Source organism: Lepidochelys kempii, chromosome 3 (genome assembly GCF_965140285.1).
Source record: "Lepidochelys kempii isolate rLepKem1 chromosome 3, rLepKem1.hap1, whole genome shotgun sequence".
NCBI lineage: Eukaryota > Metazoa > Chordata > Testudines > Cheloniidae > Lepidochelys > Lepidochelys kempii.
Window position 1 is genome coordinate 101,643,376 of NC_136382.1, and position 26,878 is coordinate 101,670,253.

General features: G+C 41.4%; 1 protein-coding gene across 5 annotated transcripts in view; it reads left to right on the top strand.

The window, feature by feature from the left end:
- The window catches only part of ENPP1 (ectonucleotide pyrophosphatase/phosphodiesterase 1), a 71,266-nt gene extending 54,139 nt beyond the window's left edge, over window positions 1-17,127 (top strand). For 3 of the 5 annotated variants that reach the window (XM_073337337.2, XM_073337335.2, XM_073337336.2), the window contains 10 exons: window positions 853-922; window positions 3,597-3,684; window positions 5,548-5,720; window positions 6,257-6,308; window positions 9,093-9,247; window positions 10,948-11,083; window positions 12,598-12,675; window positions 13,519-13,651; window positions 14,486-14,642; window positions 15,613-17,127. In XM_073337337.2, coding sequence (XP_073193438.1) covers window positions 853-922; window positions 3,597-3,684; window positions 5,548-5,720; window positions 6,257-6,308; window positions 9,093-9,247; window positions 10,948-11,083; window positions 12,598-12,675; window positions 13,519-13,651; window positions 14,486-14,642; window positions 15,613-15,780 — 1,210 coding nt within the window. In that variant the 3' untranslated portion in view covers window positions 15,781-17,127. Of the gene's footprint in view, window positions 1-852; window positions 923-3,596; window positions 3,685-5,547; window positions 5,721-6,256; window positions 6,309-9,092; window positions 9,248-10,947; window positions 11,084-12,597; window positions 12,676-13,518; window positions 13,652-14,485; window positions 14,643-15,612 lie in introns of those variants that run through there. The other 2 variants (XM_073337338.2, XM_073337340.2) reach the window with 2 other exon arrangements.
- The last annotated feature ends 9,751 nt before the right edge of the window (window positions 17,128-26,878 follow it).

Consider the following 26,878-nt stretch of genomic DNA (forward strand, 5'->3'; position numbering starts at 1 on the left):
TGGGCACCTGGCCAGCAGCAGTTGCCACTTTCTGGCCACCCACTTCTGAAGGCAGCGCAGCCGCCAGCAGCCGCACAGAAGTAAGCCTGGGCAGAGTGCTAGGATGCCTGAGAACAGCCGCTGGCATGTGTCCCCGCCCACCAGGGAATGCTTCCCAGGACAGGTGGAGGATCTGGGGCTCCCCACAGTGGCCTGGACTGACCTGCTACAGCCACACTCCTGGGCACAACCCCTTGCAGTCACTACTCCCAGAAGACTCTGCCGGCCCCAGAGGCAGGTCCCCCCACATAGGCTGCGAGCATCGAAGCGTGGTGGGGAGCTGAGGAGCAGCCGCAGCCCCAGGGTCCTGAGTAGCAGCAGGAGTAGAGGGGGGAGCTCCGTGGCTGCCCACACCATGGCACCAGCCAGTGCAGCAGCCACCCCACGCTGCCCAGCTCTGGCTTCCAGCCTCCGACTGGGTCAGGGCCTCGGGGGAAGAGGCAGGGCTGGAACTTAACTGAGGAGGAGCAGGGGGCAAGACTAAGGAGAGGGGTGGGGCCTCATGGCAAGGGAGGGCACAGCCACCCCCCATCTTCTGTGTAGCCCACCTCAGCCCACCCACTGGGAAGAGGCTGGTGTTGCCCATGACTTGCAGAGATTATAACTGGAGATGGCAGCCTCTATTCTTCAAAATTTAAAGGTTTAACTCCTCCAGAGCTTACAGACTCTGTAGGCCCCTGGGGTATAGATTTCACTTTAGTTAATGTCCCCTTTTATATGCAGACAAACAAAGCTACTGAATATATTTTAACATAAATACATTTTGTAAAGTAAGTATTATTGGTTACATACCCTGTGACTTCTTTTAAATAGGAAACCATCTGAAGTCAAATATTGCAGTGGTGGATTCCATGGCTCAGACAATCGCTTCATGAGCATGCAGGTAAGATTCAGAAGATGGTAATGCTTATGATAGCTTAATTCACCTTATTCACAGGTTGCAAAGGATGATTTTCATGCATATGTTTGTTTAATCCAGGACACACCCTGTGACGGGGTATACCAGGGCCCCCTGCTGCAGGCCATGCTGTTCTGCTATACCCTGCCCCAGGAAGCAGTGAGGTGGGAGAAAAAGAGAAGCAAAGATGGATGGTTTTTGCCTGCTTAGAGAGGCCTCAATGGAGCAGCCATCTTGGAAGCCATAGCCAATCTCAGCCCAACAGACTGAGAGAAAAGGATCTATAGGGCCTTAGCGGGTCAGTTCCTGGCTGGGATGAGAGGAGTGAAGAAGGGGGATGGAGCTAGAGAACCTGTGGATGTTGGCCCTGAGATAAGGATGGAGATAAAGGGCATGGTAGGAAGAGGCCCGGGGAAGTAGCAACTATGGATTAGAGTAAATAGTACAGTATGTGGTTGCAGTTTATAGGGTCCCTGGGTTGGAACCCAAAATTCCCCTACTAGCCATAGGTGAAGTGTTATAAACCCCAAGAAGGGGACAGGTCTTATTTGGGAGCCCAAATAAAGGGCCCAGAGCTAGGACTGATGACTCTAGCAAGGGCAAATATGCTATATAGTTATTGGACTCTTTGAACCCCATCTGGGGTATTATTTGGACTTTGTGTCTTGGCTGGAAGGCCAAGTTGCTGAAGACTCATCAAGGTCAGCTGGTAGCTTAGAGTAGTCAGGAAGGCATTAAACTTATAACAAAAGGGGAGGGTAAAACGATGAAAGATATGAGCACTCAGCACAAAATCAAGATGCTGAGAATAAAATTAATCAAGGATAAAGTTTGCAGATGACACACATATTAGGGGAACGGTAAATAATGAAGAGGACAGGTCACTAATATAGAGTAATCTGGTTTACTTGGTGTAAACTTGGCAGAAGCAAACAATATACATTTTAATACAGCTAGGTACAAAGAATGTAGACCATTCTCAGATGATAGGGGCTCAATTCTGGGAGCAGTGACTCTGAAAAAGATTTGGGGATCGTAGCAGATAATCAGTTGAACATGAGCTCCTGATGTTGTGGCCAAAAGAGCTAATGCAATTCTTGAATGTATAACCAGGTCTCTTGAATAGAAATACAGAGGTTATTTTACATCAGTGTTTGGCACTGATGTGACCACTGCTGGAGTACTGTGTCCAGTTCTGGTGCCTACAGTTCAAGAAGGATGTTGATGATAAATTGGAGAGGGTTCAGAGAATGATTAGAGGATTAGAAAACATGTCCTATAGTGAAAAGAAGAGAAGGTTAATGGGTGACTTCATTAGTTTATAAGTATGGGAAAGAAATATTTAATAATTAAAATATTTATTTGTAACTTGAAGCTAGACAAATTCAGATGGAAAACAAGGTATAAATATGTAATGGTGAAAGTAATTAACCACTGGAACATTGTCAGGGTTTGTGGTGAATTCTCCATCACAGACAATTTTTAAATTAAGATTGGCTATTTTTCTAAAAGCTATGCTCTAGGAATTACTTGAGGAAGTTCTATAGCCAATGTTATACAGGAGGTCAGACTAGATGATCACAATTGTCCCTTCTGCCTTGGAATGTATGAATATTTCTGTTCATTTCTGTGCTCCTTCTATAGAGCTGGAGTTAGTAAATACAATGGAAATTTGACTCTTACTACAGAAACCTGTACATGCCTTCAACAATTATGTATTGTTGAGATCAAACAGTCTTAAAAGTCATAGTTAAACACATGTAATTGACTTTACCCCATATTTGTATTATTCACCTAATCTAGCCAGTTAGCCTTTCCAACCCTCCCTTCCCCCAAGAGGAAGGATTGTTTTATGGTTAATTCAAAGGGACTGAAAGCTACACCTGGGGTCTTTTCTCAGCTCTGCCCCCAAGCTTGTGTGACCTTGAGAAAGTGACTGAATCTGAGATTGTGATCATTGTTTGCAAAGAGCTTTTAGATCTTGCCAAGGAAGGTGATATAGAAGGGAAACAGTATTATATCGCTTCTGGAAAGATGGGTGTGATCTACTGGGTGTGCAGTTTTCATCCAGAAAGGGAAAACCAATGAGTGCCTCAGACTAAAGGCTTGCAAATAAGCTGTTCAGGTGACGTATGCCAGTCATGTTGGGACAACCGTTATACTAAGTTCCTTTTAAGTGATTTTATTTAAGTAAGCATATGGAAGCTGAAATAATTTGCTCAAAAGGAGGGAAGAGAGCAGGGACTTTCATATATCACAAGGTTTACATTTGCTGAAGATAACTTTTAAAGCCAGCTGTGAATCAAACTCAGATTTGCTCAGACTTGTCCACCTCTCCCATCTTCTGGAAATGCTTCTTCTACCTCTTCAGATTTCTTCCATGATTAGCCCTGTGTTGTCATGTGAAAATATATATCTATCTTTAAAAAAAAAAAAAAAAGAAAAAGAAATCTGCAGCTAGTTCAGTGTATATGTATATGTTTATCGTCAAAGATGTAATCTGCAGCTAGTTCAGTGTATATGTATATGTTTATCGTCAAAGATGTGGTGATAAACTGAAACCACTTTTATCCATTTACATTTTAATGTAATATGTGTACTTTTTTACTGTAATATTCCTTAAAGACAAAAGTAAATTGGAGTTTTGTTTAAACTGTAGGCTCTCTTTATTGGCTTTGGACCCGGATTCAAGTTCAAGACTCAAGTTGACCCATTTGAAAATATTGAAATATATAATTTGATATGTGGTAAGAATAAGCAATCTTTTTTTTTTTTTTAACCTCATAAGCCTGTGAAAACCTTTTGGGCATAAAAATAAAAATCTTAATAAACACGTGTTTAAATCTCTGATGAAGCTTCTCTCTTAGAGCCCAATGCATTTCATAAATTTGAAGCCATGTTTATTCCTGAGAAAAATCACACCCCTAGAGTAAAAGATTAATATGAACTCTCTGATTGGAACAATTTGACTTTTGACATAAAAGAATTAAACTAATCTGTCCTGCCCCTGCCAAAAAGTAGCCTGTCTAGATTACTTGATTTATGTGTTTCCTGCTTTCCTTGCGTGCCTGTGTGCTCACTGACAGCACATCCTCATACAATTTATTCAGGACCCTTGTTACTTTATTTCCTGTAACGTTACCATTTATTGCAACAGCAACATCAACCTAAGATCTCTTTCTGAAAACTGAATGCCTCGTTGGCTCCTTTGCTCTCCCCTCATATTATGTTGTCTCTTCTTCCCTTTTACTTTTCTCTGTTCTTGGTTTTCTTAGCTCACCACTGTCTTCCATTGTTTGTCTATAATCCTCCACATCTCTCTCTCCACCTGCTAGTTCCCTCTGTGTGCCCGGGGGTCTCCACCTGTTTTTCCACCCTCTGAAGCACAGTTGCCAACTTTCATGCAGTAAATAAGCACCCCAACTTTCACAATAAGCCAAAAATCAAGCTAATCCCATTTCAAAATAAGGCCAAAACAGGCCAATCCCTAAGAACCGCATCACTCTGTGACTAGATCCCCTTGGCGTGCAGTCTGGGACTGGGGTGGGCCTGCTGTGCACCCCCGACTCTCTGCCCCCTTTGCCCCTCCTTGCCAGGAGTTGATTCCCCCCCCCCCCAAAAAGCAACAAGCTACAAGCCAAAAACTAGCCAACAAGCAACTCACAAGCCAATTAAGCCAAAAACAAGCCCAATTTCTTCATTTCTCTCTCCCACCCCCCCCCACCCCCACACACGGATTTGGCTTGTCTGCTCTAAAGCCTCCCCTGGAAACTCCTCCTTCCCCTTTTTTCACTGGAATTCACCCTTGCACTAGGTCCTCCTCAAGGGAGATTCTATTACCAAAGGCCTTGATCCACAAAAACACATAAGCCTGTGAATAGGCATACTGAAGTCAGTGGGAAAGCTCTAGTGCCTAAATGTTTTAGTGGATCAGGGCCATCAGCAGGAAGCAGTGTCCCTTTTTCTCTTATTTGTACATACATTGTTGCTTCCTTCTGGGACTGTTGCTACTATCATTGATGAAGAATATAGTAGATTAGTCACCAGTTAATCTCCACAGGCAAGCTTCTCCCTTGAGCTATCACTTCTTATGGGGAGAGGCAAGAGTGGAGGTCTGTATTGGCAGCTCAGAGGAGCCAGTTCAGCTGTAGGCCCTAGTGCCTTCAACAGGTACCCATGCCAGCATCTCAACTTTCAGAAGATAACAATTGATCAGGAGTTCCCCCAAAACTGTGTGCTCAACTTTGTGCACCAATTATTAGAGTTCTAGCCACTATTTCAGATTTGGAAGCTACAAGTTCAACTCCCACAAGGTACAAGTGTGTGTTTGTTTTTTAGCATAGGGGGGTGTTGTCCCTTCCCTCTCCACTATCAGGAGGCAGGTGGATGAGAAATGGTGTCTCCCTCCTTCACTACAAGTGACAGTCACAAGTGGTAGCTGGCTGTGAAAGCAGCTACATTAATCTGCCACCTGACTTAGTTTGACTGTAAGGAATACTAAAACAGAAACAGGCAATGCTGCAGTCATGGCACCCACATGAGTATAGTCACAGCCAAACTGCCATTATTTTTTTCAATCCCCCTTAATATTCAGTTTGAACTGTTTGTAGATTTGCTTGGTATAACACCAGCCTACAACAATGGAACTCATGGAAGCCTAAACCACCTTTTAAAGAATCCTGTTTATGTTCCAAGACATCCAGAGGAAGAAAGTCATCCTTCTGTTTATCCACTCCTGAAAACCACCTCTTCATTGGACATTGGTTGCTCATGTGATTTGGCAGTAAGTAATTCAGATGGATAAAACTGCTGAGCCAAAATAATTTGTTTTGTAATTGTGTCTGAAACTGCATACTCCTGAGTGTGATCACGACATTCATAATTTTGCCATCTATAGGCCTGATAGAGTGCCCATTGACATCAAAGGAAAGATTTCTGTTGATTTTAATGAGCAATAGGTATAGAGGGCCTGATCTATCTTTTCGCGTAGGACCAAATGCTGCCATTGGAAGGCAAGGTTTGACAGAGAAGCATTGAACTCTTGCCTTCTTGACTTTATCATATGGGAATTTTCCTCCCGTGGACTATAGTTGTACATAAAATTGAAGACTTTATTTTCTTAATTTTAAACCTTGATCATGCACGCTGTTGATGGGCAGCCCTCCAGTTAACTTCACTGGGAGTTCCTGTGTGGAAGGCTTGTGGAACAGAGGGCTTGAATTTGTTAACAAAGCGTTTTTTATTTTATTGTTGAGAACTGTTGGCAGGGAAATGTGCTCTATATAACAAATAGTAGCATCCCTGTGTTTTGTTTTATAGGGCTTGCCCATAAGAGATTTTCAGCAACAGTTAAATCACACTACATCAGAAGGTAAGCATTTTATTTTATAGGAGCAAATGGTGTTTTTGTTTTGTTTCAAATAAAATAAAAAGGTTTTACTTTAAAAACAGTTTGACCAATACCTAGATGTATCCTGAGTCCTACTCAAGTACATGGGCTGAACAAAGAATCTCATCTTTTACTGGTATTCACCTGAACTATTCATCTTTACAAATAGATCCCTCTGTCTTGTAAACTGCCATTCTTTAAAATACTATTACTATGCAGTATATTTTTATAGAAATGTAGTCTGTGTTTGGGCCCATTACCTCATGGTTGCTCTGTTAAATACAGAACTGATATGGCATATATGCCATCTATTTCTTGATTATCTAGATATTCTTGAATTCTCCTATAGTAGCTTTTGAATTTTACAACATGGGATACATAAGAATTTAACGAGGAAAAATTAGCTAGGAAAACCCCGCAAATGTTAATGCCTTGAAGCCTGCATATATGATGAAACACAGAAGATCTTTACTTTAGACAGTCTAGAGTATTAGTCATAAGAATAAAATAGGTTATTTACATGGTTAACAGTATATCTGCATCACTGTGATTTGTAATAGAATGTATTCTGTTATGACCACACTGAAGCTGTTCTTTTCCTCTTAAATGAGCCTTTGACCAATAGCCAGTGACTAAGTCATCATAACTAAAATCTAACTAATGGTCATGTGAACTGTATCTGCTGGCATTAATAATATAAAAAATGGATTCAGGTTGATTAGAATGTCAGAAAGATCAATAAGTTGGTATGGACCTTCTTCTGTGTTTGTATACAAGACAGAGGTGACATCACCACCTCTCATGAAAATAAATTCTGTACCCATGAGGAACTCCCATTAATATCTATAAGGTTATGTCCCCATTGAAGGCAGGATTAGACATTTTTTGTCCACTCATGAATAACCTGATGCTTTTGGCAGGTATGTGTAGACTGATGTGGTGTAGGCAGTGGGATAAGAGTTTTTCATTAGTCTACTCAACAATAACAGCAGATACTTTAAAAACATACCCCAGAACCTCTTAAAATTCTTGCTTTCTGTACTTTGTAGCACTCAATGCAGATGATCAATAAAATGGGATCCACTTAGTAACTTTTTAGGCCTGATCCTGGGAATTTTGCTTGAGTTCCCAATTCAGCAAGATACTGAGTGGGTAGTCCCATTGAAGTTAGTTGGACTACTGACTTGCTTAAAGTTAAGCACATACTTAAGTACCTTGCTGAATCAGGGCCTAAGTAAAGACTGTAGGATCAGGCCCAGAATTCCAATTAACTCACTTTTGTAAAGATGTAAGTCTAAGGGCCTGGTCCTGCACCCACTGATGTTAATGTCATTGTCTTCAGTGGAAGCAGGACCGTTCTGCACATTTAACAGTTTAGATAACAATACTCCAGTAATTCAGATCTTGATATTAAAATTTATAGTGACTACACTTACCAAATACAGTAGAACCTCAGAGTTACGAACACCAGAATTACAAACTGACAGGTCAACCTCTCATTTGGAATCAGAAGTACACAGAGCAGAGACCAAAAAGAAGGCAAATACAGTATAGTACTATGTTAAATGTAAACTACTAAAAACAAAAAGGAAAGTTTAAAAAAATAATTAACAAGGTAAGGAAACCTTTTCTGTGCTTGTTTCATTTAAATTAAGATTGTTAAAAGCAGCATTTTTCTTCTGCATACTAAAGGTTCAAGGCTGTATTAAGTCAATGTTCAGTTGTAAACTTTTAAAAGAACAACCATAATGTTTTGTTCTGAGTTATGAACATTTCAGAGTTGCAAATAACCTCCAATCCCGAGGTGTTCATAACTCTGGGATTCTACAGCACAAGTGAAAGGAGTCACTACAGATTTAAAAAGAAAAACCAGTGACTATCCTGTAATACTTTTGGGGGGGAAAGTAAATAGATAAATCCCTTCTGGATTCTAAAGAAAAGAATAGTTCATAGCCACACAGGGAAAGGAGCCACACACAATTACAGAGGTGCAAAAACATTGAAATGTTCCCTGTCCTGAATTATTCTGCATTGTATGGAGAAATTAGGCACACTTTTTATTAGAGTGACTGTAATTACACTGTCGTGTAGTTTCATTCCAATAGTGTAATTATATTGTAATGGCATTTTTTTTTTTCTGCTTTCTCAGGTCAGTTGGTAGAAAAAGGGTGTAAGGCACAGTCTCTGGCTATGACAGTAATTCATTGTGGAACTAAGTGCACACCCTCATGAAGGACTAACCAACATTTCACTAAGTCATTGATTAATTAAAGGACTTCAAAGAAATACATTGAAATCAAAGTCAATTATATGACTTACTATTTAGTTGCATTGCTTCAGTAAAACTGAAGTCTGCCCCAAACCTATCAACTAGTCATGGTCTCTCCCTAAGCACTAAGAGTGGTGGGTTCCAGAAGAAACACTTGAACTGAAACACCCACCCAGATTTTTGGGAAATTTAGAACCATCTCTAATTTTAAATGATTACTCTGTACTGGCAAAATGCATTACTTCCTCTTTGAGTTTAATTCTACTATATATTTAAATATCTGATACTAGTTATTTACCAATCTGTTGCATGATCATGGAGGTGCTCTGCAGGCTAGTACCTTTCTCTTACTCTTGTCTTAATCATAATTTTCTGTGTCGTAGTTGGAAATTGTGGCAAATTCTTGCCATCACAAGAAATATGAGGGTGCACTGCAGAAAATCTCAACAAATATGCAAAGTGTATAGAACTTGTAATAAACCCTGTTTCTGCTTTAGTAAAGAAGATTGAGAAATACAGTTTGCCTTATGGGAGGCCCAGGGTTCTACAGAAGAGAAGCACATATTACCTCCTTTACCATCACCAGTATGTGAATGGATACAGCCAGGATCTCAATATGACTTTGTGGAGTGCCTACACTGTTAGCAAATACGTAAGTATTTGCTGGCTTCTGTAATGCTTTGTTCTTCCTACTGTTACCCTTTTTGGTCAGAGGTTGTTTTTTTTGTTTGTTTTTTGTTTTTTGTAAACTGGAATTTCAGGGCTGGAAGCAGCTCTGCTTTTGAATATTTGTTGCCCCAAAATTCACATAATAGCTGCCCATAGCATCTGTCCCATGAAAACACCCACAGGAGAGGGAATGTAGGGAGGAAAACATACAATGGATGGATAGTGGCTCCTCTTCCTTCCCTGAAGTGAGCTCCAGTTCTGCCTCCAGAAACCAGCAGATCCCCAGGAGCTGTGGCAATCTCCAGTAGGCAAAAGCCATTGGTGGAGAGGCCCTGTGAATCCACTCTGGCTTTGAGTCTCTGGATAGGCACACTCCTTTGCAGTCTGGGTCCATAGCCTCCATGGTAGTGGCTGCATCTGGAACCCCCACGTTAAGAATGGTTTCATAGTACGAGGGGGCCCTTTTCTAAAGGGCATCCTATGTAGTTTCTTGTGTGGCTAGTGTATGATGAGAAACCAGGCAGGTCCTTGACCTGTGCCTTCCCTTTCTCAAGGCAGGAAGCCCATCTATGTAGTCTGAGGAAGGGAGAAATGGAGGTGAAGTGAAGGCTGACAACCAGTGTTCACTATTCATACATGAACATGCTTTCCATGCAGAACAGGGGAGGTCTACTTGGGAATCTTGTGGTTGCAACTAGCCCAGGCTTTTCAGAATTGTCCATTTTTGTTTCTGAGAATATTTAAAAATCAAAAATACCCACCTTCTTTCCTGTATGCCACCTGGTAAATGGATAGATGCATATTCATAGACTAAAAGGCTAGAAGGGGCCATTAGATCACCTAGTCTGACCTCCACTATAAAACAGGCCATTAAATTTCACCCCGTTACCTCTGTATTGAGCCCAATAACCTATGTTTGACTTGAGATACTGACAGTAACTGATGACAAGAACCAAATCCAATTCTTAAATATTGGAAGAGGCTAACAATAACTTGTTGCCAAATACACTGATCCCCGATGTCACCTTCTAAATACTCATCACTGAAATTATAATAAATATTCACATGATTCCAGGGCAAGTATCTTTAAAGTAAAATAGAGTGAAACACACATGATGGTATAGAAAATAAATATTCCTATGACATAAAGTATTCTTAGAGTGGCCTTAGATTAAAAACACTTTAGAATCAGCAGAGAATGTTATTCAGTCTGATTACTTGGCGAAATTGCAGGATTTTCAATAAATGTGTTTTTTGTTTGGTTGTTTTTTAAATAACGCATCATACAAAACTATACTTAAGAATAAGCTACAGGCAAACAAATACTTCACAAAAAATAAAATGCAGGACTGCTAAATCACTTCACCACCACAACACCTCCAGAAGGCTCTCAGGCACCTCTAACGTGCACATCTAGGTTTTCTTTTTGATAAAGGAATTTCCCATAGCACATGGAATGCCTAAGTTCGGTTGTTTTATTTATAAGATACTCATGAAGCAATTTTTGCCTCATCAAAATAAGCATGCAAGAACATTTAATCCTTCTGAAACTTAGTCTCCTCACACAACCAAGAGCAATTGCAGATAATTTTTTAGGGTTTTGTAAACCCAAGTATTGAAGTGAACCATAATGGTGACTCAGCTGTTTGTACAGCAAATTATTATTCTGTTTGTGTTCAATAGGATAACTGGACTGCCTCTGTGGAAAACGTGTCCAGCTGTTTACATGTGGACATTCGTATCCCTTCTAGTTCTAGCAAGACTTGTTCATTTTACAAAAGTCACCATCAACTGAACTACGGATTCCTTTTCCCTCCAAGTAAATTCACTGTCTTCTTCACACAACTTGTCTGAGTTCTGTCATCCCTTTCTTTTGTTCATGCAATAGTGGAAGGGGGCACCCTTTGTAATAAAACGATCCAGGGAATTAACTGAAGGCATCAGGTTGCTACTCCTAAACCATTTGCAGTGTAGTCCATTTCAATCTGCAATTTATGCTAACATGCAAGACGTAGGAATCTCCAAACTTTACTTTGGTGGTTGGCAGGATGCCCAAGATGTTCTTACTCCCTCTGTCACCAAAGACAATTCAGGGTGTCTTGAATAAAGCAAAGGAGGAAAATCACTTGCAAAAATTTTACAGCTAGACCAATACTGGGTGAAAGGAAATTTTGCCATTGACTTTAGTGAGGCCTGGATTTCACCAGCTGTGAAAAGTGTAACTGGCTAGGCCTGCCCTCTTAGTTACAGTGTATTGGTTCACTAGATGGAAAAACCTTGCGTCAGAACATTCTTCATCCCTTTAAACAGCATGGAATTATTTCCACCATCCCTCTGGAGGTTTGCGAGGTTATTATTTCCACCATCCCTCTGGAGGTTTCTAACATGGCACCTCACACAGGAAGGGGGGAAAGAGTTTATGAACTCTGAATCAAGTCTTGTGAACTGGGAAAATACAAGTAGCTCAAATTTCAACCTTTCTTCCTAAGTGGTTGTTACTATTTCAAAAAACCCATATGTTTTGTGGACAAGAATGCTCATGTCAAATACTGGGGTATAACGTTCAGTGGGAAACTTCCTTCAATCAACTAGGATGGAACTCATTTTATAGCTGAAATACAGTATTATCCCACATCAGGTCTTCAGTAAAATAATTAATTGTTTGCACTTAAATATTTTGGGCCTGATTCTCTAACACTTTGTGTAGCTATTTATACCTGTGCAAAGTGAATGTGAAACACTGCTATTTTGCTCCAGTAGCATTTTACCCCTACTTTGCACAGATGTAAATGGCTACACAAGGTGCTGGGCAGTGGAGAATCAGTTATTATTGGTATTATTTGGTATTATTTCTTTTTGATTATTTGAGCATTCACACTAAGTTTTGGGTGCTAGGGCAGAATCTTCTAGGGTTAGATAGCGCTGGGCCCTTCTACTTTTTTTCATCTATTCTGCAGGCAGAATGAGTTGGTAGCAGTCCCTAAAACTCATGCAGTGATCCAGAGGTGACCAGTGAAATCTAAAAGTGTGCACAGATTTTAATATTTTCAGGAATGTGTCCACTTTATATTTGACAACTGCACTTACTGGAGCTGCTGCCTAGATTGCTTCATTCTCTATGCACCTGATCTAATACCCATTTAAAAGAATGAACAGACCTCCCCATTGACTTCAGTGAGAGCAGAATCAGGCCCCAAGTGCATTTACTCTTTTGAAACAGGTCAGACACACTGTAACGTTTTTAAGTTGATCTATTTAACCTCCATGTAGCTGGCATCTCATGGCTTTCCAAGTGACCCTACAAAGTAATGAATCATCATTCATTTCTTTTAGATCTAAGAAAAGACACAAAGAGTTCCTATGAAGCACTATTTAACAGCAACATTGTGCCAATGTATCATGAGTTTAAAGGTAATTATGTGCATCTGTTTACATGCAAAAACATTGCTGATTTGCTTGTTTCCAAATCATTGCAAAAGTTCCCTGGCTCAGCTGCCTCTGTAAATTAAGTCCCAGCCAAGATAATTGGTAACAATTGGGCCAGACTGAACTCCTTGCTTACATAGACAAGGAGTTACTCTTGGAATAGTTTCACGAAAGTCAGTGGAATTGCTCATGTGAATAACTGCTCACCACAACGATTTTGGGGTTCCCAGTCTCTGGTCCTATGTAAACAAAGGCCCAGAACTCATTTCTTAATTTGACATTTTACAATGTTTTATTGCTTATTTTTCCTCCTGTCTGAATTTCACCTGCGTGTATTTTGGGCCGAGTTTCTTTAATGGACGCAGGTGCAGTTAAATAATCAACACCAGTTCCCAGTTTAGGAGTGCTTTCTAGGCTCAAAGATGGTCTTGTACCTGAGTTTCTTATCTGATATCTGGTCTGCTGTAGTAATAAGGGCAACAATCTCACATCTAGCAGAGAAGGGATGTGCAAGCTAGACATGCATGAGTGCACGTAGGACACAGGGATTGAGTTGGTATCTGAGAAACTAGATACAGAACTACTCCCCCTGCTAAGCCGGTCTGCATCAGCCTAATACAGTTATATTTCACATGGGGAACATAAGGTGGCTCACTCTTAACTGGGACATCAGTCTCTCAGAGGCATGAGGAGAACCTTGGAGACTAACAATAAACATCTTTCTTCTATCTTCATCATAGCTGTCTGTATACTGATAAATACACGGTGCAATTATTTTCAAAAATTCTCCCCCGACATAACATTTTCCACTAACATATTGTATTCCAGTGTTATGGAACTATTTCTATGATGTCCTGCTGCCAAAATACACTCTGGCAAGAAATGGTGTCAATGTAGTCAGTGGCCCTGTGTTCGATTATGACTCCAATGGGCTGTACGATACTCCAGAAAAAGTGAAGAGGTGGGAATTTTCTCCTTTCTAATGCTGATTTTTTTCTTTCCTTTTTTTTTTAATCATTTCATAATAACTATGACACTAGTTGCCAAAAAAAATTATCTCCCAAGAGGGGCTCCTGGCAGGATACATCAGCTAATGTGTAGCCAGTCACGTAGCTTTAAAGTGATGTGTTTGGAGCCCAACAAAAGAGAAGGTAAAAAGAAAAAAACACCCCAGAAGTATGGAATCACAAACCCTGTACGTTAGGTCCACCTGGGAACTGTGGCAGCTGTAAGAATGGGATTATACCTAAAACTCCACGAGGCTGCTTCCAGTACTGGAGGAAACAGGAGCAATGGAAGGAGCCCATTGTCCTTGGTAGTCTGATTCCTTCCTGATTCAGAGTAACGGGCTAAGTTCTATTGATAGACTTCTCTGTAAAGATTTGCTATTTTCTTATAGTTGGCAAGATTGGTTCAAAACAACAGATGAGCTGGGCGTTCCTTTAAATGAGCCAGAGCTCTGAACTCTGCCAGTAATCTACTTTAGATTCTCGCCTATTTTTATGATGAATCATGGTTTTCCCTTTTTGAGACCATCACTAGACCTACTCTTCAGACCATCAAGCCAGCCAAACTCTGCTTGTGTGACAGCAATCTAGAATGCTCCTCAAAGCTCAAAGTATTCTAATGGCATATTCTAGTGCTAAGCTTCTGAAGGTTTCTCTTGGGCCAAGGAGGTTAATAAAACCGTTTGCTAAAGTACACCAGGTGTCATTGTGCCATGTGTCCTTTGCGCTACTTTAATTTGATAGTTTTAGAGGAAGTAGATCTAAAACGCCACCTCTTTGCATTTCAGATTAACCCGTGACCCAGAAGTTCTGGTTCCAACTCACTACTTCATTGTGCTGACAAGTTGTAAAAATATTTCCCAGACCCCCTTGCAGTGTGAAGGGGCTTTAGATGCCTTATCTTTCATTGTACCACACAGGCCAGACAACAGTGAAAGCTGTGCAGTAAGTAACCTTTGTTCAGCTCCATGTATATATCTGAAGCCAGGCTTGGCTCGCACTGCAGACAGAGCAGTGGGAAATTAGTTAATGGCTATAAAGTCTTTTGAAGTATTTTATCATGGTGTCCTAGAGTGAGATTAAACAATTTAATTTACATAGAAGTGTGGTATATCCATTTATGTGTGAAAGTAGCTGTGTTGTGTGCTTTGCTCTTTTGAACTGTAAAGAGTGGTTGGGTTAGAGCTGTGGGTTTGAAACACAATAAAGTGAGAGAATCATCATGACACTTAAACAGAGACCGCTATAGTATCAACACCAAATCACAATAGTTGACACACAAATCCATTGCTGTTGACCTGATTACCTCCCCTGCCACTGGATTCCACATTTTTATAACTCAATAGGTTAAAATCAGTTGCATTTTGAGTTTACAGGATCACTTTGCTAAATTAATATTGCCTTTTATATAAGACAGCCAATTTTAACTTTTATTTTTAATATTTGATAACGGGCTCTTCAGTCTGGCTGAGAAAGGTATAACATGATCCAATGGCTGAAAGTTGAAGCTAGACAAATACAGACTGGAAATAAGGCATACATTTTTAACTGGTGGATTCTCTATGATTGACAACTTTTAAATCAAGATTGGATGTTCTTCTAAAAGAGCTGCTCTAGGAATTATTTTGGGGAAGTCCTATGGCCTTAGTTATTCAGGAGGTCAGACCAGATCACAATGGTCCCTTCTGGCCTTGGAATCTATGAAATTGTGAAAACAAGATCAGGTGCTATGTTTAGTTATATTTGTAAATGCTTAATATCCACTGATCTCTTCAACTTCTTGGTTATGTTTTGTGAAAATTTGTTGCCTTAACTTCTACAAAACAGCTTTCCACTAGCATATTGTATGTGTAAACCTTGAAACAGAATTCTTCAGAAGATCCCTAATTTTTCTCTCGTTTCTCTACCCCAACAGAGACACAAACATGACTTTTTGTGGGTTGAAGAGCGAATGAGGTTTCATACAGCCCGGGTCAGAGATGTAGAACTTCTCACTGGACTCAGCTTCTACCAAGACAGAAAACAGCCAGTGTCTGATATTTTACAGTTAAAAACATATTTACCAACTTTTCCCATGGAGTGAAATTTGTCTATTTCACAAATAATTTTGTAAATACACTATTTTATCTACAGGAAAAAAGTCTTTAAATGAGCTGGAACACTTACTGAGAGCATTTTTCCAATTCTCAGAATGGTCAGAATCTGTGCCACATTCGTATCTCAGGGATATTTGATGGACTAAGTATAACACAGGAAGACAGCTTCTGTTGGTCTTACTCCCACTTGAATGCGGTAGAATTGTGTCTGTTATTAAAGCTGATCTGCTGGCATTTGAACTTTATATACAGAAACACTGAGGAGAAAATGAATGGAACCTTCTAAATCTTTTTAATTACATTGGAGTGGAAGAAGTTTATAAGGGAGGGATAACTATCAATATTTTGATCAAAAATAGAGATAATTGGCAAGTATGTAAACGTCCTGGAAAGCCATTAAAATCCTGATTAATGTAACGTACACAATGGTTCCTTTTAATTCTGGCTTCTTGGGGGGTGGGGGCAGTGAAATAGTGAGTGAATTAGACATTCACATCTAGTGAATTAGATTTTGAGCATTGTGCTATTAAAATATCATGCAATATGCCGCATAAAGCTATATTGCATGGGTAATGGCATCCACCCCCAAATGGGTCATCAGTAGGGGAAGACTTTCAGCACCATGGCACAGGCCTCTAGCTAAAACAATATCTTTTATAACTGGTTGCAGTAGTAGGTTATTATCCTGTAGTGGACCAGGAACTAAAGAGAAATGTGCATGTTACACACGTGTTCTGTGACTGCAGGGATGTGGTGCTTCAGAGTATATGTATAATAAGACATTAAATAATATCTTAGGACAATTTTGGAGAATTATCTCACTCCAGATGAACTTAGATTTGATTAATACATTTTGCTTTCTTAAAAGTTCAAGGTGTTTTTTCGATTTGGTGGAATGAATTTGTCCTTTTGAAGAACTGACATTTTTTGGGGGGAAAATACCATTGCTCAGAAGACCATTGCTTTCATTTTCATTAATAATGAAAGATGATCTTCCCCCACACTAACATGCAAGGCTGATTTTTTTTTTTCCTGAACCCCTTTTCAGCATGGCATAGCTATGTTTAGCTTAGAAATGTAGGGGGGCTTGAGCCAAAGCCCATTGAAGTCAATGAAAGCTTTTCCAGTGACTTCAGTAGAACTGGATCAGGCCCCTAAACTGTTTCTCCTTTCACTGTGTGTATTTTCTTGATCTCTTCTGTCACAAGCATAACATTCTCTTAAAGTAGTTTCACTGTGTGAAGTGCAAGTGTGTTGCAGCAACATTGCATCATGACCATGATAGTATTATTTAGCGTAACATCAACTTCGACAAATAAAAAGCATAGGCTGTTGCAGTTTGTTTCCTTTTTTTATGCCAGATACCTTGGGCACTCAAATAGAAACTCCAATATATGGATCTACTCCTTGACAGGGTCAGATTACAGCAGAGTCTGAGTCTATTTAAAAAAGTGGTATCTAGTCTTTATGGGGCATAGCCACACTAGGATAAAATATACCTTATATCCTAGTATAGACAATTTTATGACCAAGAATTTCTCCATAAACATATAACCAGAGTATAAACAAGCCTGTTTCTCTTCAGCTTCTATCTGTAGTTTATCAACTTCTGTCCTCTCCTCTTTACTAGAACATAGAAAATCCCTATTAATAGATCTTCCCCTAAGGGCTGTCTCTGAACCGTGGGCAACTCCACACCTGTCAGCTTTCCTGCAGCTCTGGGAGAGGAGATGGGAGAGGAGGCTGGGCTGGGAAGCTGAGGAAGGAGAGGAGATTGGAACTGGTTGGGCAAGGAACCTGAACCAGAGTGGAGGGTGGGAGAAATGTGTGGGAGGAATACTGAGATCAGACAAAGAGCTGTGTGGAGTGGGAGAGATTGGGACTAGGTGTAGGAGGGGAAAGAAACTGGGAGTGGGTAGGGGACTGGGACTCAGCAAGCCTCTTGGGAGAGTCTAGAACTGGCTGGGGAAAGAGACAAGGACTAGGATGAGAAGTCTGGGGAATGGAAACTGGGATTAGGGCAAGTAGGTAGGCTGGGGAAGAGACAGGACTGGGACAGGTTGGAGTGGCAAATGGGGGTCAAGTTTGGGGGGAGGGGGAAATGGATAGGAGAATCCGTCCACTAGACAGGGGTTCTCAACCTTTTTCTTTCTGAGGCCCTCTCCCACCCCAACCTGCAATAAAAGCTCCACGGCCCACCTCTGCCACAACTGTTTTTCTGCATGTAAACGCCAGGGCTGACGTTAGGGAATAGCAAGCAGGGTAACTGGGGCCCCACCCCACAGGGGGCACTGCAAAGCTAAGTTACTCAGGCTTTGGCTTTGATCCTGGGTGGTGGGGCTCTGGGCTGCAGTCCCATGCAGTGGGGTTTGGCTTTCTGCCCTGGGCCCTGGAGAGTAGAATGCTAGCCATTCTCAGTGGCCCCCCTGAAACCTGCTCGTGGCCTTGCAAGAGACCCTGGACTCCTGGTTGAGAACCACTGCACTAGAGGACACACTCCTTTAGAGCCTGGAATGGAACCTAGGATTTCTGAATCTCACCATGCCTCTGACATCAGCAAATGTGTGACATCAGGTGAAACGTGTGTCATCCCTTTCCAGAGCAGGTCCACACAGAGCAGTGGTGGGCAACCTGTGGCCCGATAGGGCAGGCCATCGGCGGGCCACCAGACCATTTGTTTACATTTGCACGGCTGCCTGCAGCTCCCAGTGGCCGCGGTTCACCATTCCTGGCCAATGGGAGTTGGGGGAAGTGGCATGGACCTGGCCCCTGCTCTACCTCAGTGCTCCAGCTATAAAATGGGGATAATAACACCCCTAAGCTTCCAAGGGAGGTGTGAAAATAAATTCCTTAATGACCATGAAGCACTTGAATACTGTAGTAATGAGTGCTGTAGAAAAACACATGGGGAAATGAATAATTCTGTCTTCAGAGCAGGGTTTAGAAGTACACTGGATAAAACATAGGACCATGCATTGAACCAGGAGAAAACAAAATCTTGAACAGCTGTCTTCATTAAATGAGCACTGTCCATTCTGTGCTCTGAATGGTTCTGTGGAAAATAGTTGTATGTGATCATGTAATGAAAGAGTGCATCGTACTGCAGACGCCCAAGGGGGCTGAATTAACCTTGAGAATTTGATTGCTTGACTTGGCAACTTTTAACAATATTCTTTTAATTTAGGTTTTTGTGTGAAATATTTTACAGCAGGGGTGGGCCTCCATTCCTGTAACCAGGAAAATGGAAATGAGACAATGTGTGCAACTTGCCAAATTAGTATTTACTTGAACTATGCAAACGTAACTGCATAAATACAGGGTTTTTTGCACTGAGAAGTTTCCTACAGCTGCTGAATTCTGAAATAGGAATTTGATGCAACAGTCAGTGCTCCTCTAGTACTCCCTAGCCTAAATTTTCCTCAGCAACTTTCTAGTTTTATCATCTTAGGTTTTGCACTTAAATAGCAGAACATTTTATGGGTTCTTGGAATTATGACAGGACAAGAATAACTATAGTGAGCATCATCAAAACTTCCATTTGTCTACACGAGACTAATAAAATTAGTTTTGTTGCTGCAAAGGATGCTGGGGTACGAAAAAGCCTCCATGAAGACTTTGCCAATAAACTCAAAATAAAACCAGTTTCAGTTCTTCTCTTGCTACTCAAAGTGTTAAATAAAACATGACTATTGCCTTAATACCATACTACCACAAACTGAATTTTTTAAAGATGGCCTGTAAGGGGAAAAATTGCTTCTTTACAAAGTATGAGAAGACCTGAAAGTCTGCTTGTTTTTAAGTCGCTTAGTATTAGCAAATTAAGTCTGGTTGCTGTCAGATGCAATTCTTTAGACACACCATCTTCCTTCTCTTTCCTGTACAAGAGATTTAGCTTTGGGGCATGGGGTAAATCAAGGGTCTTCTCCTGGGAGTGGATCACTGTCCCCTACCCACTCTTTCAAGTCATGCACCAAATTTCTGTGGAGGAGCAGTGTGAAAATGTGAACTACCTATCAGACCCCTTAACTCTCTCCATGACATCCCAGAATTCCCCTTCAGGGGCAGATGAGGGGATATGGATCAAGGACTGGGAAAGTCCCTTTCTAAATAGAATTTTTCACAGGTAGTAAAAAAAAATTGAATTATAAAGGAAAAAATCATCTAAATAAACACATTGGGTGAGATTTTCAAAGATGCCTAGTGGATTTGGACACCAAGCTTCAATGGATTTGTCAACCCAGCCCCTCCAGGTGGCTTTGAAAGTCTCACCTGTAATACAAAGCAGACATTAGCAAGAGGTTGCTTCCTAAAATGGTCATATTACCCAAGGGCTGTTTAGCCTCAGACCCCTCAACTTCATACAGGAGCTATGAGCTAATGAGGGAATACAAATGATCAGTACAGGGAATTGTTTTATTTGACAATTTAATATGGCAACTTTAGTGGCTAACTTTTCTAATGTGGTTGTTTTAATAATATGTATCACATTGGACCCTGAGGAAAAAATATATGATAAAACTTTAAAACTAAACAGCTCCCAACAGAATGTGAGCATCCTACTTTTGAATGTCAATGGCAAGTGCTTTAGCAACCAGACTGAAATATGTTGGCTAACAGACTTGATAATCCTGAGTAACAGAGATATACTTTTCATCTGGGAATGTCACTGTCAGTAGTATGGAAAAATACAAATTGTATTAAAATTCTTTAAAATTCAAATGAATAAATGTAATCATAGAATCATAGAATATCAGGGTTGGAAGGGACCCCAGAAGGTCATCTAGTCCAACCCCCTGCTCGAAGCAGGACCAATTCCCAGTTAAATCATCCCAGCCAAGGCTTTGTCAAGCCTGACCTTAAAAACCTCTAAGGAAGGAGATTCTACCACCTCCCTAGGTAACGCATTCCAGTGTTTCACCACCCTCTTAGTGAAAAAGTTTTTCCTAATATCCAATCTAAACCTCCCCCACTGCAACTTGAGACCATTACTCCTCATTCTGTCATCTGCTACCATTGAGAACAGTCTAGAGCCATCCTCTTTGGAACCCCCTTTCAGGTAGTTAAAAGCAGCTATCAAATCCCCCCTCATTCTTCTCTTCTGCAGGCTAAACAATCCCAGCTCCCTCAGCCTCTCCTCATAACTCATGTGTTCCAGTCCCCTAATCATTTTTGTTGCCCTTCGCTGGACTCTCTCCAATTTATCCACATCCTTCTTGAAGTGTGGGGCCCAAAACTGGACACAGTACTCCAGATGAGGCCTCACCAATGTCGAATAGAGGGGAACGATCACGTCCCTCGATCTGCTCGCTATGCCCCTACTTATACATCCCAAAATGCCGTTGGCCTTCTTGGCAACAAGGGCACACTGCTGACTCATATCCAGCTTCTCGTCCACTGTCACCCCTAGGTCCTTTTCCGCAGAACTGCTGCCTAGCCATTCGGTCCCTAGTCTGTAGCTGTGCATTGGGTTCTTCCGTCCTAAGTGCAGGACCCTGCACTTATCCTTATTGAACCTCATCAGATTTCTTTTGGCCCAATCCTCCAATTTGTCTAGGTCTTTCTGTATCCTATCCCTGCCCTCCAGCGTATCTACCACTCCTCCCAGTTTAGTATCATCCGCAAATTTGCTGAGAGTGCAATCCACACCATCCTCCAGATCATTTATGAAGATATTGAACAAAACCGGCCCCAGGACCGACCCTTGGGGTACTCCACTTGATACCGGCTGCCAACTAGATATGGAGCCATTGATCACTACCCGTTGAGCCCGACAATCTAGCCAGCTTTCTACCCACCTTGTAGTGCATTCATCCAGCCCATACTTCCTTAACTTGCTGACAAGAATACTGTGGGAGACCGTGTCAAAAGCTTTGCTAAAGTCAAGAAACAATACATCCACTGCTTTCCCTTCATCCACAGAACCAGTAATCTCATCATAAAAGGCGATTAGATTAGTCAGGCATGACCTTCCCTTGGTGAATCCATGCTGGCTGTTCCTGATCACTTTCCTCTCATGCAAGTGCTTCAGGATTGATTCTTTGAGGACCTGCTCCATGATTTTTCCAGGGACTGAAGTGAGGCTGACTGGCCTCTAGTTCCCAGGATCCTCCTTCTTCCCTTTTTTAAAGATTGGCACTACATTAGCCTTTTTCCAGTCATCCGGGACTTCCCCGGTTCGCCACGAGTTTTCAAAGATAATGGCCAATGGCTCTGCAATCACAGCCGCCAATTCCTTCAGCACTCTCGGATGCAACTCGTCCGGCCCCATGGACTTGTGCACGTCCAGCTTTTCTAAATAGTCCCTAACCACCTCTATCTCCACAGAGGGCTGGCCATCTCTTCCCCATTTTGTGATGCCCAGCGCAGCAGTCTGGGAGCTGACCTTGTTAGTGAAAACAGAGGCAAAAAAAGCATTGAGTACATTAGCTTTTTCCACATCCTCTGTCACTAGGTTGCCTCCCTCATTCAGTAAGGGGCCCACACAGTAATGGATTGTCAAGATCAACATGGATCTAACATTTCATTACAACAAAATTTGGATGACAAAGTTTTAAAAGAAAAGAAAATTCTCTACTGTTTGTCTGTAAATTTCTCCCTCAACAGGGCACAAATTACAATAAATGTAACCCCCTTTTGTGACTGTGAAGTCGGCCCACAAGAGCTACAGAACTGTGCTCCAGAATCGTAGCTTTCTTTTAAAAAAGAGTTTCAAGTCCTTCTAATTGTGAAGAGAACCTTCCCAATGTGATCTGAATGTAAACAACACAGCAATATTGTCTGTAGACTGCAAATAGCCAGAAACATTAGCCCTTTTATCTTAGTGGGCCATTAACCCTGAAACCTAAAGATGACAGTTTAAAATGATTGACTTTTTCACTGGTGATCATTTTAGCAGAACCTAGCATAACTGGCTTCCTGAGGATTCCTCGGACCTAAGGGGGAATCCCTAGGGACCTCACCAGACTGCTAAAATAATGCACTACGTTTCCCATCATGCTTTAATGCCTGGGTCAAAGTTCAAGGATCACAGCATCCTTCTCCAGATATATAAAGCTCAGTTTGCTGCTGTTTTCCCTTCTATGTAGGATGCTCTAAGGGCAAAGATACCCAGGTGAGTAAAATGGTTCCTAGTTTTAGCTTGTGATGTAAAATATAAACAGTTTAAAATTAACAGAATAAGAAAAGTGCCTTCTTGAAACAGAGGGCATTCATGGTGTGCTTACACAGTACTGGTAACCCCAAGATTTTTTTAAATCTCCTTTTTGAATCTACGTATCTATGTACTCATCCACTACCATCAAAGAGCATGTTATCATTTCAGGGCTTAAGCTCTACCTTAAATGCATGCAGACAAATGTGGTCCACTCCACTAAGCATTTGTAGTGGAGCTTCGCTTATCATGTAACTAGAACTGGGCGAATAATGGATTTTTTTTGGTTCAGTAGCTAAGCCAAAAAACAAACAAGATCGGGTCAAATGAAACATTTAATTTGACTAGAAACAAAACAACTTTGTTTCACTGTGAGTGGTTATTTTACCCTTTTCATTTTTAGCTAAATCTAGCTAAATTTCCAAATGTCATTTTTGAAACAAAAAACTGAAACACATTGTTTTGAAAATATCAAAACAAAATGTTTTGACTTTTTCCATCCCCCCTTCTTTTGAGCAAAACTATTGGCCAAACAGCTACTCACACCCCAACCCATCAATTAATTATGGATCTCCTAAACCCCACAAAAATTCTTTCCTCCAGCCCCACATCCAATCTGCTCCTTCTGCAACTTCCCAGAGTAGGAAACAGGACACCAAGCTTCGGGAGCTCTTCCTGAAGGCCAACTTTGTCTGAATCATATTTATAGCTCCATTTATAGCTTGGTAATTCAAAACAAGGTTTTAAATATAGTGAGCCTCCTTTTGTTCTTTCCTCCTTTCTTTCCCTTCAGTTTCTCCTCCTTTTTCACTCTCCTGTTTTTTCTTTCCATATTTAGAGGCTACTAGTGAATTACTCTGACCTTTGTAAATGTGAGTTTTGTATATCTGTGCTGGCACCTCATAACTCAAGAGCTCTCCTGTAGTATTCCCTCTGAAAGAGATACGTAACTCTAAAATTATACTACTTACAATTAAATAAACTTTGTTCGACTTTGACATCCTTCTCATTTTAACTACAATCCACTTGCCCAATTTGAACTCTGACATGTATGACTTGAAATAAGAAAAGTGTAGGGTTTTTTCCTCTGCTCCCATAATTGAAAAATCTCTGGCTTGGTTCTTGTGAAAATACCCCAGAAATTTCTCACCTCTGGTTTCACCATTTCTTTTGTGCTCCATGTAAATTCTTGTGCCATTCTAGTGCCATCTCTCAAATTTTTCTCACTGCCAGAGATACTGTACCCCAGGCAACAGAGAGAATGATGCTGATTAAGGCACTGTGCAAGTGCATGGTAGTAGTCATCTTTGAGCACTGATGTGTCATTTAATAGGTAAAATCCTGCCCTCTCCTCCCCAAACAAACAGTATTTTTTGCCACTGACTTCAGTCTGGCCAGGATTTAATTGAAAGGTACCATCATTGCTTTTGACCAGAAGGGCCAGCAACCTCTCTAGAAGCATATAGCAACTGGAAGCAGAAAAGGAAAAGACTGGAAGAGGTTATGTTGGTATGGTGTTATTTACTCCTTCTCATAACACAAGAACTAGAGGTCACCAAATGAAATGTATAGGCAGCAGGTTTAAAACAAATAAAAGGAAGTATTTCTTCACACAACACAAAGTCACAAAGTCTGTGGAACTCTTTGTCAGTGGATGTTGTGAAGGCCCAGACTATAATAGGGTTCAAAAAAGAACTAGATAAATTCACAGAGGGTAGGTCCATCGATAGCTATTAGCCAGGGTGGGCAGGGATGGTGTCTCTAGCCTCTATTTGCCAGAAGCTGGGAATGGGCGACAGGGGATGGATCACTTGATGGTTACCTGTTCTGTTCATTCCTTCTGGGGCACCTGGCATTGGCCACTGTTGGAAGACAGGATACTGGGCTGGATGGACCTTTGGTCTGACCCATTATGGCCGTTCTTATGTACTAATGTTCTAAGCCTTTTTCAGATGAGAGATGTGCTTTGAGAGACAGAGGAGCCTCATTTTTTTTTTAAAGTAACACTGTATATAACATTACATACTCCATGGTACTAGGCATATCCAAGGAACAGCATTACAATCCATTTATTAGCAATTCTGTGTTGTAGTATAGAGGATCTAAGTGTGTCCCTAATTTATGTTATAGGCTTGAACAGATCAGGGATATATGATTTAAGAACACTCGACAAAGGAATATTTTTAATCATTGGATCATAACTGTTCTGTAACCTAGTCTCCCAGCCCTGATGCTATGCTAGTGCAGATGTGTCTTTAGTGTCAAAGTTTAGGCAATGTAAACTGGAGCACAGATGTCCTTAGTTTTCAGCCACAATGACTGTAAGAGGTGTGAACTCCTCACATATCATAACAGGAGACAAATTCTAGCCAGAATCGTTGGCTTTAAATTTAAAGAATTAATAATTTTGACTATTAACACTTCTGGCTACTAAGGAAGCTGAGATAATATTGCAGGCAGACAGGCATGTTTTGAATAGGATGAGCCTCTGTCAAGAAGTCTGGATGGGGATCTAAATAAAAGTTCAAGGTGGTAGAGGGGTGTTGGATTGGGGTGTAACCCATATGCAAGAAAGGGAGAGAAGCAGTGGGGCGGAGATAGGAATGTTAGTTAACTCTTGCATCGCTGTACAGTGCACACCTGCAAAGACCAGGGTAGGTAATTGAGGGCAGGTCTACACTATGGGGTAAGTTGACCTAAGTTATGCAAATCCAGCTACGTAAATAACGTAACTAGAGTTGATGTAGCTTAGGTCCACTTATTGTGGTGTCTACACCATGCTGGATCAACAGGAGAAACTCTCCTGTTGACTTACCTTATGCTTCTCATTCCAGTAGAGTACCGGAGTTGATGGGAGAGTGATCTGCGGTCGATTTAGCGGGTCTTCGCTAGACCCATTAAAACGACCCTGGTAGATCGATCGCCGCAATGTGGATCCATGATAAGTGTAGACATATCCTTAGTTAGAAGGATTGAGAGACACCTAGGGGAGGGGTGTAGTAATTATTACTGTACATGCTCAGGTTTCAGAGTAACAGCCGTGTTAGTCTGTATTCGCAAAAAGAAAAGGAGTACTTGTGTGCTGTAGCTCACGAAAGCTTATGCTAGTCTCTAAGGTGCCACAAGTACTCCTTTTCTTTTTGCGTATACATTCTCACTGGCTGTTGGAGTCTTCTTCACTGAAAGGTTCTATTAAAAGCAAGCAGACTTGCAGACTCAATACCTTCACTCTCTGACAGCTGAGACAATCCGAGCTCAGGGGGAAATGGTTACAAATATGGAAGTGGGAGACAGACCTGTGGACTCAGCAGCTGATTGATGGCAAGATCAAGAGATGTGTTCTGTGAAAGATTATGCCACAGCGCTTGGACTACCTGAGCCTGAGAAGGAGCCAGAATTTACCAATGTACATAGCCAAAGAGCCACAGTAATATGTCAGCAGCCCCTCATTAGCTCCCCCCCAGCTCCCAGGACCTCCTGCCCACTGGCAGCCCCGCCAATCAGCGCTTCTCACACCTCCCAATCACCTGTTTTGTGGCATGCAGGAGACTCTGGTGGTGGGGAGGGAGAGGACCAAGGCCACTGCAGGTCAGGGGAGAGTGTGGAGTGTGGGCAGGGCCTGTGGCAGAGCCAGGGGTTGAGCAGTGAGCACCCCCCGGCACATTGGAAAGTTGGCACCTGTAGCTCCAGCCCTGGAGTCGGTGCCTATACAAGGAGCCGCATATTAATTTCTGAAGAGCCGCATGTGGCTCTGGAGCCACAGGTTGGCCACCCCTGATTTAGGGAATCTGTAGCCTGTCACCAGTCTCGCTAGTGAGACAGTCAACTATTCGCTCAGGTCCTGGAATTGCTGCTGGCTGTCAGGATGTTCAGACTGTTTTGCTCAGGCAATTCTAATGTGTTTGGAGGGGAGCTGAGGCTGATGTTCTCCTCAG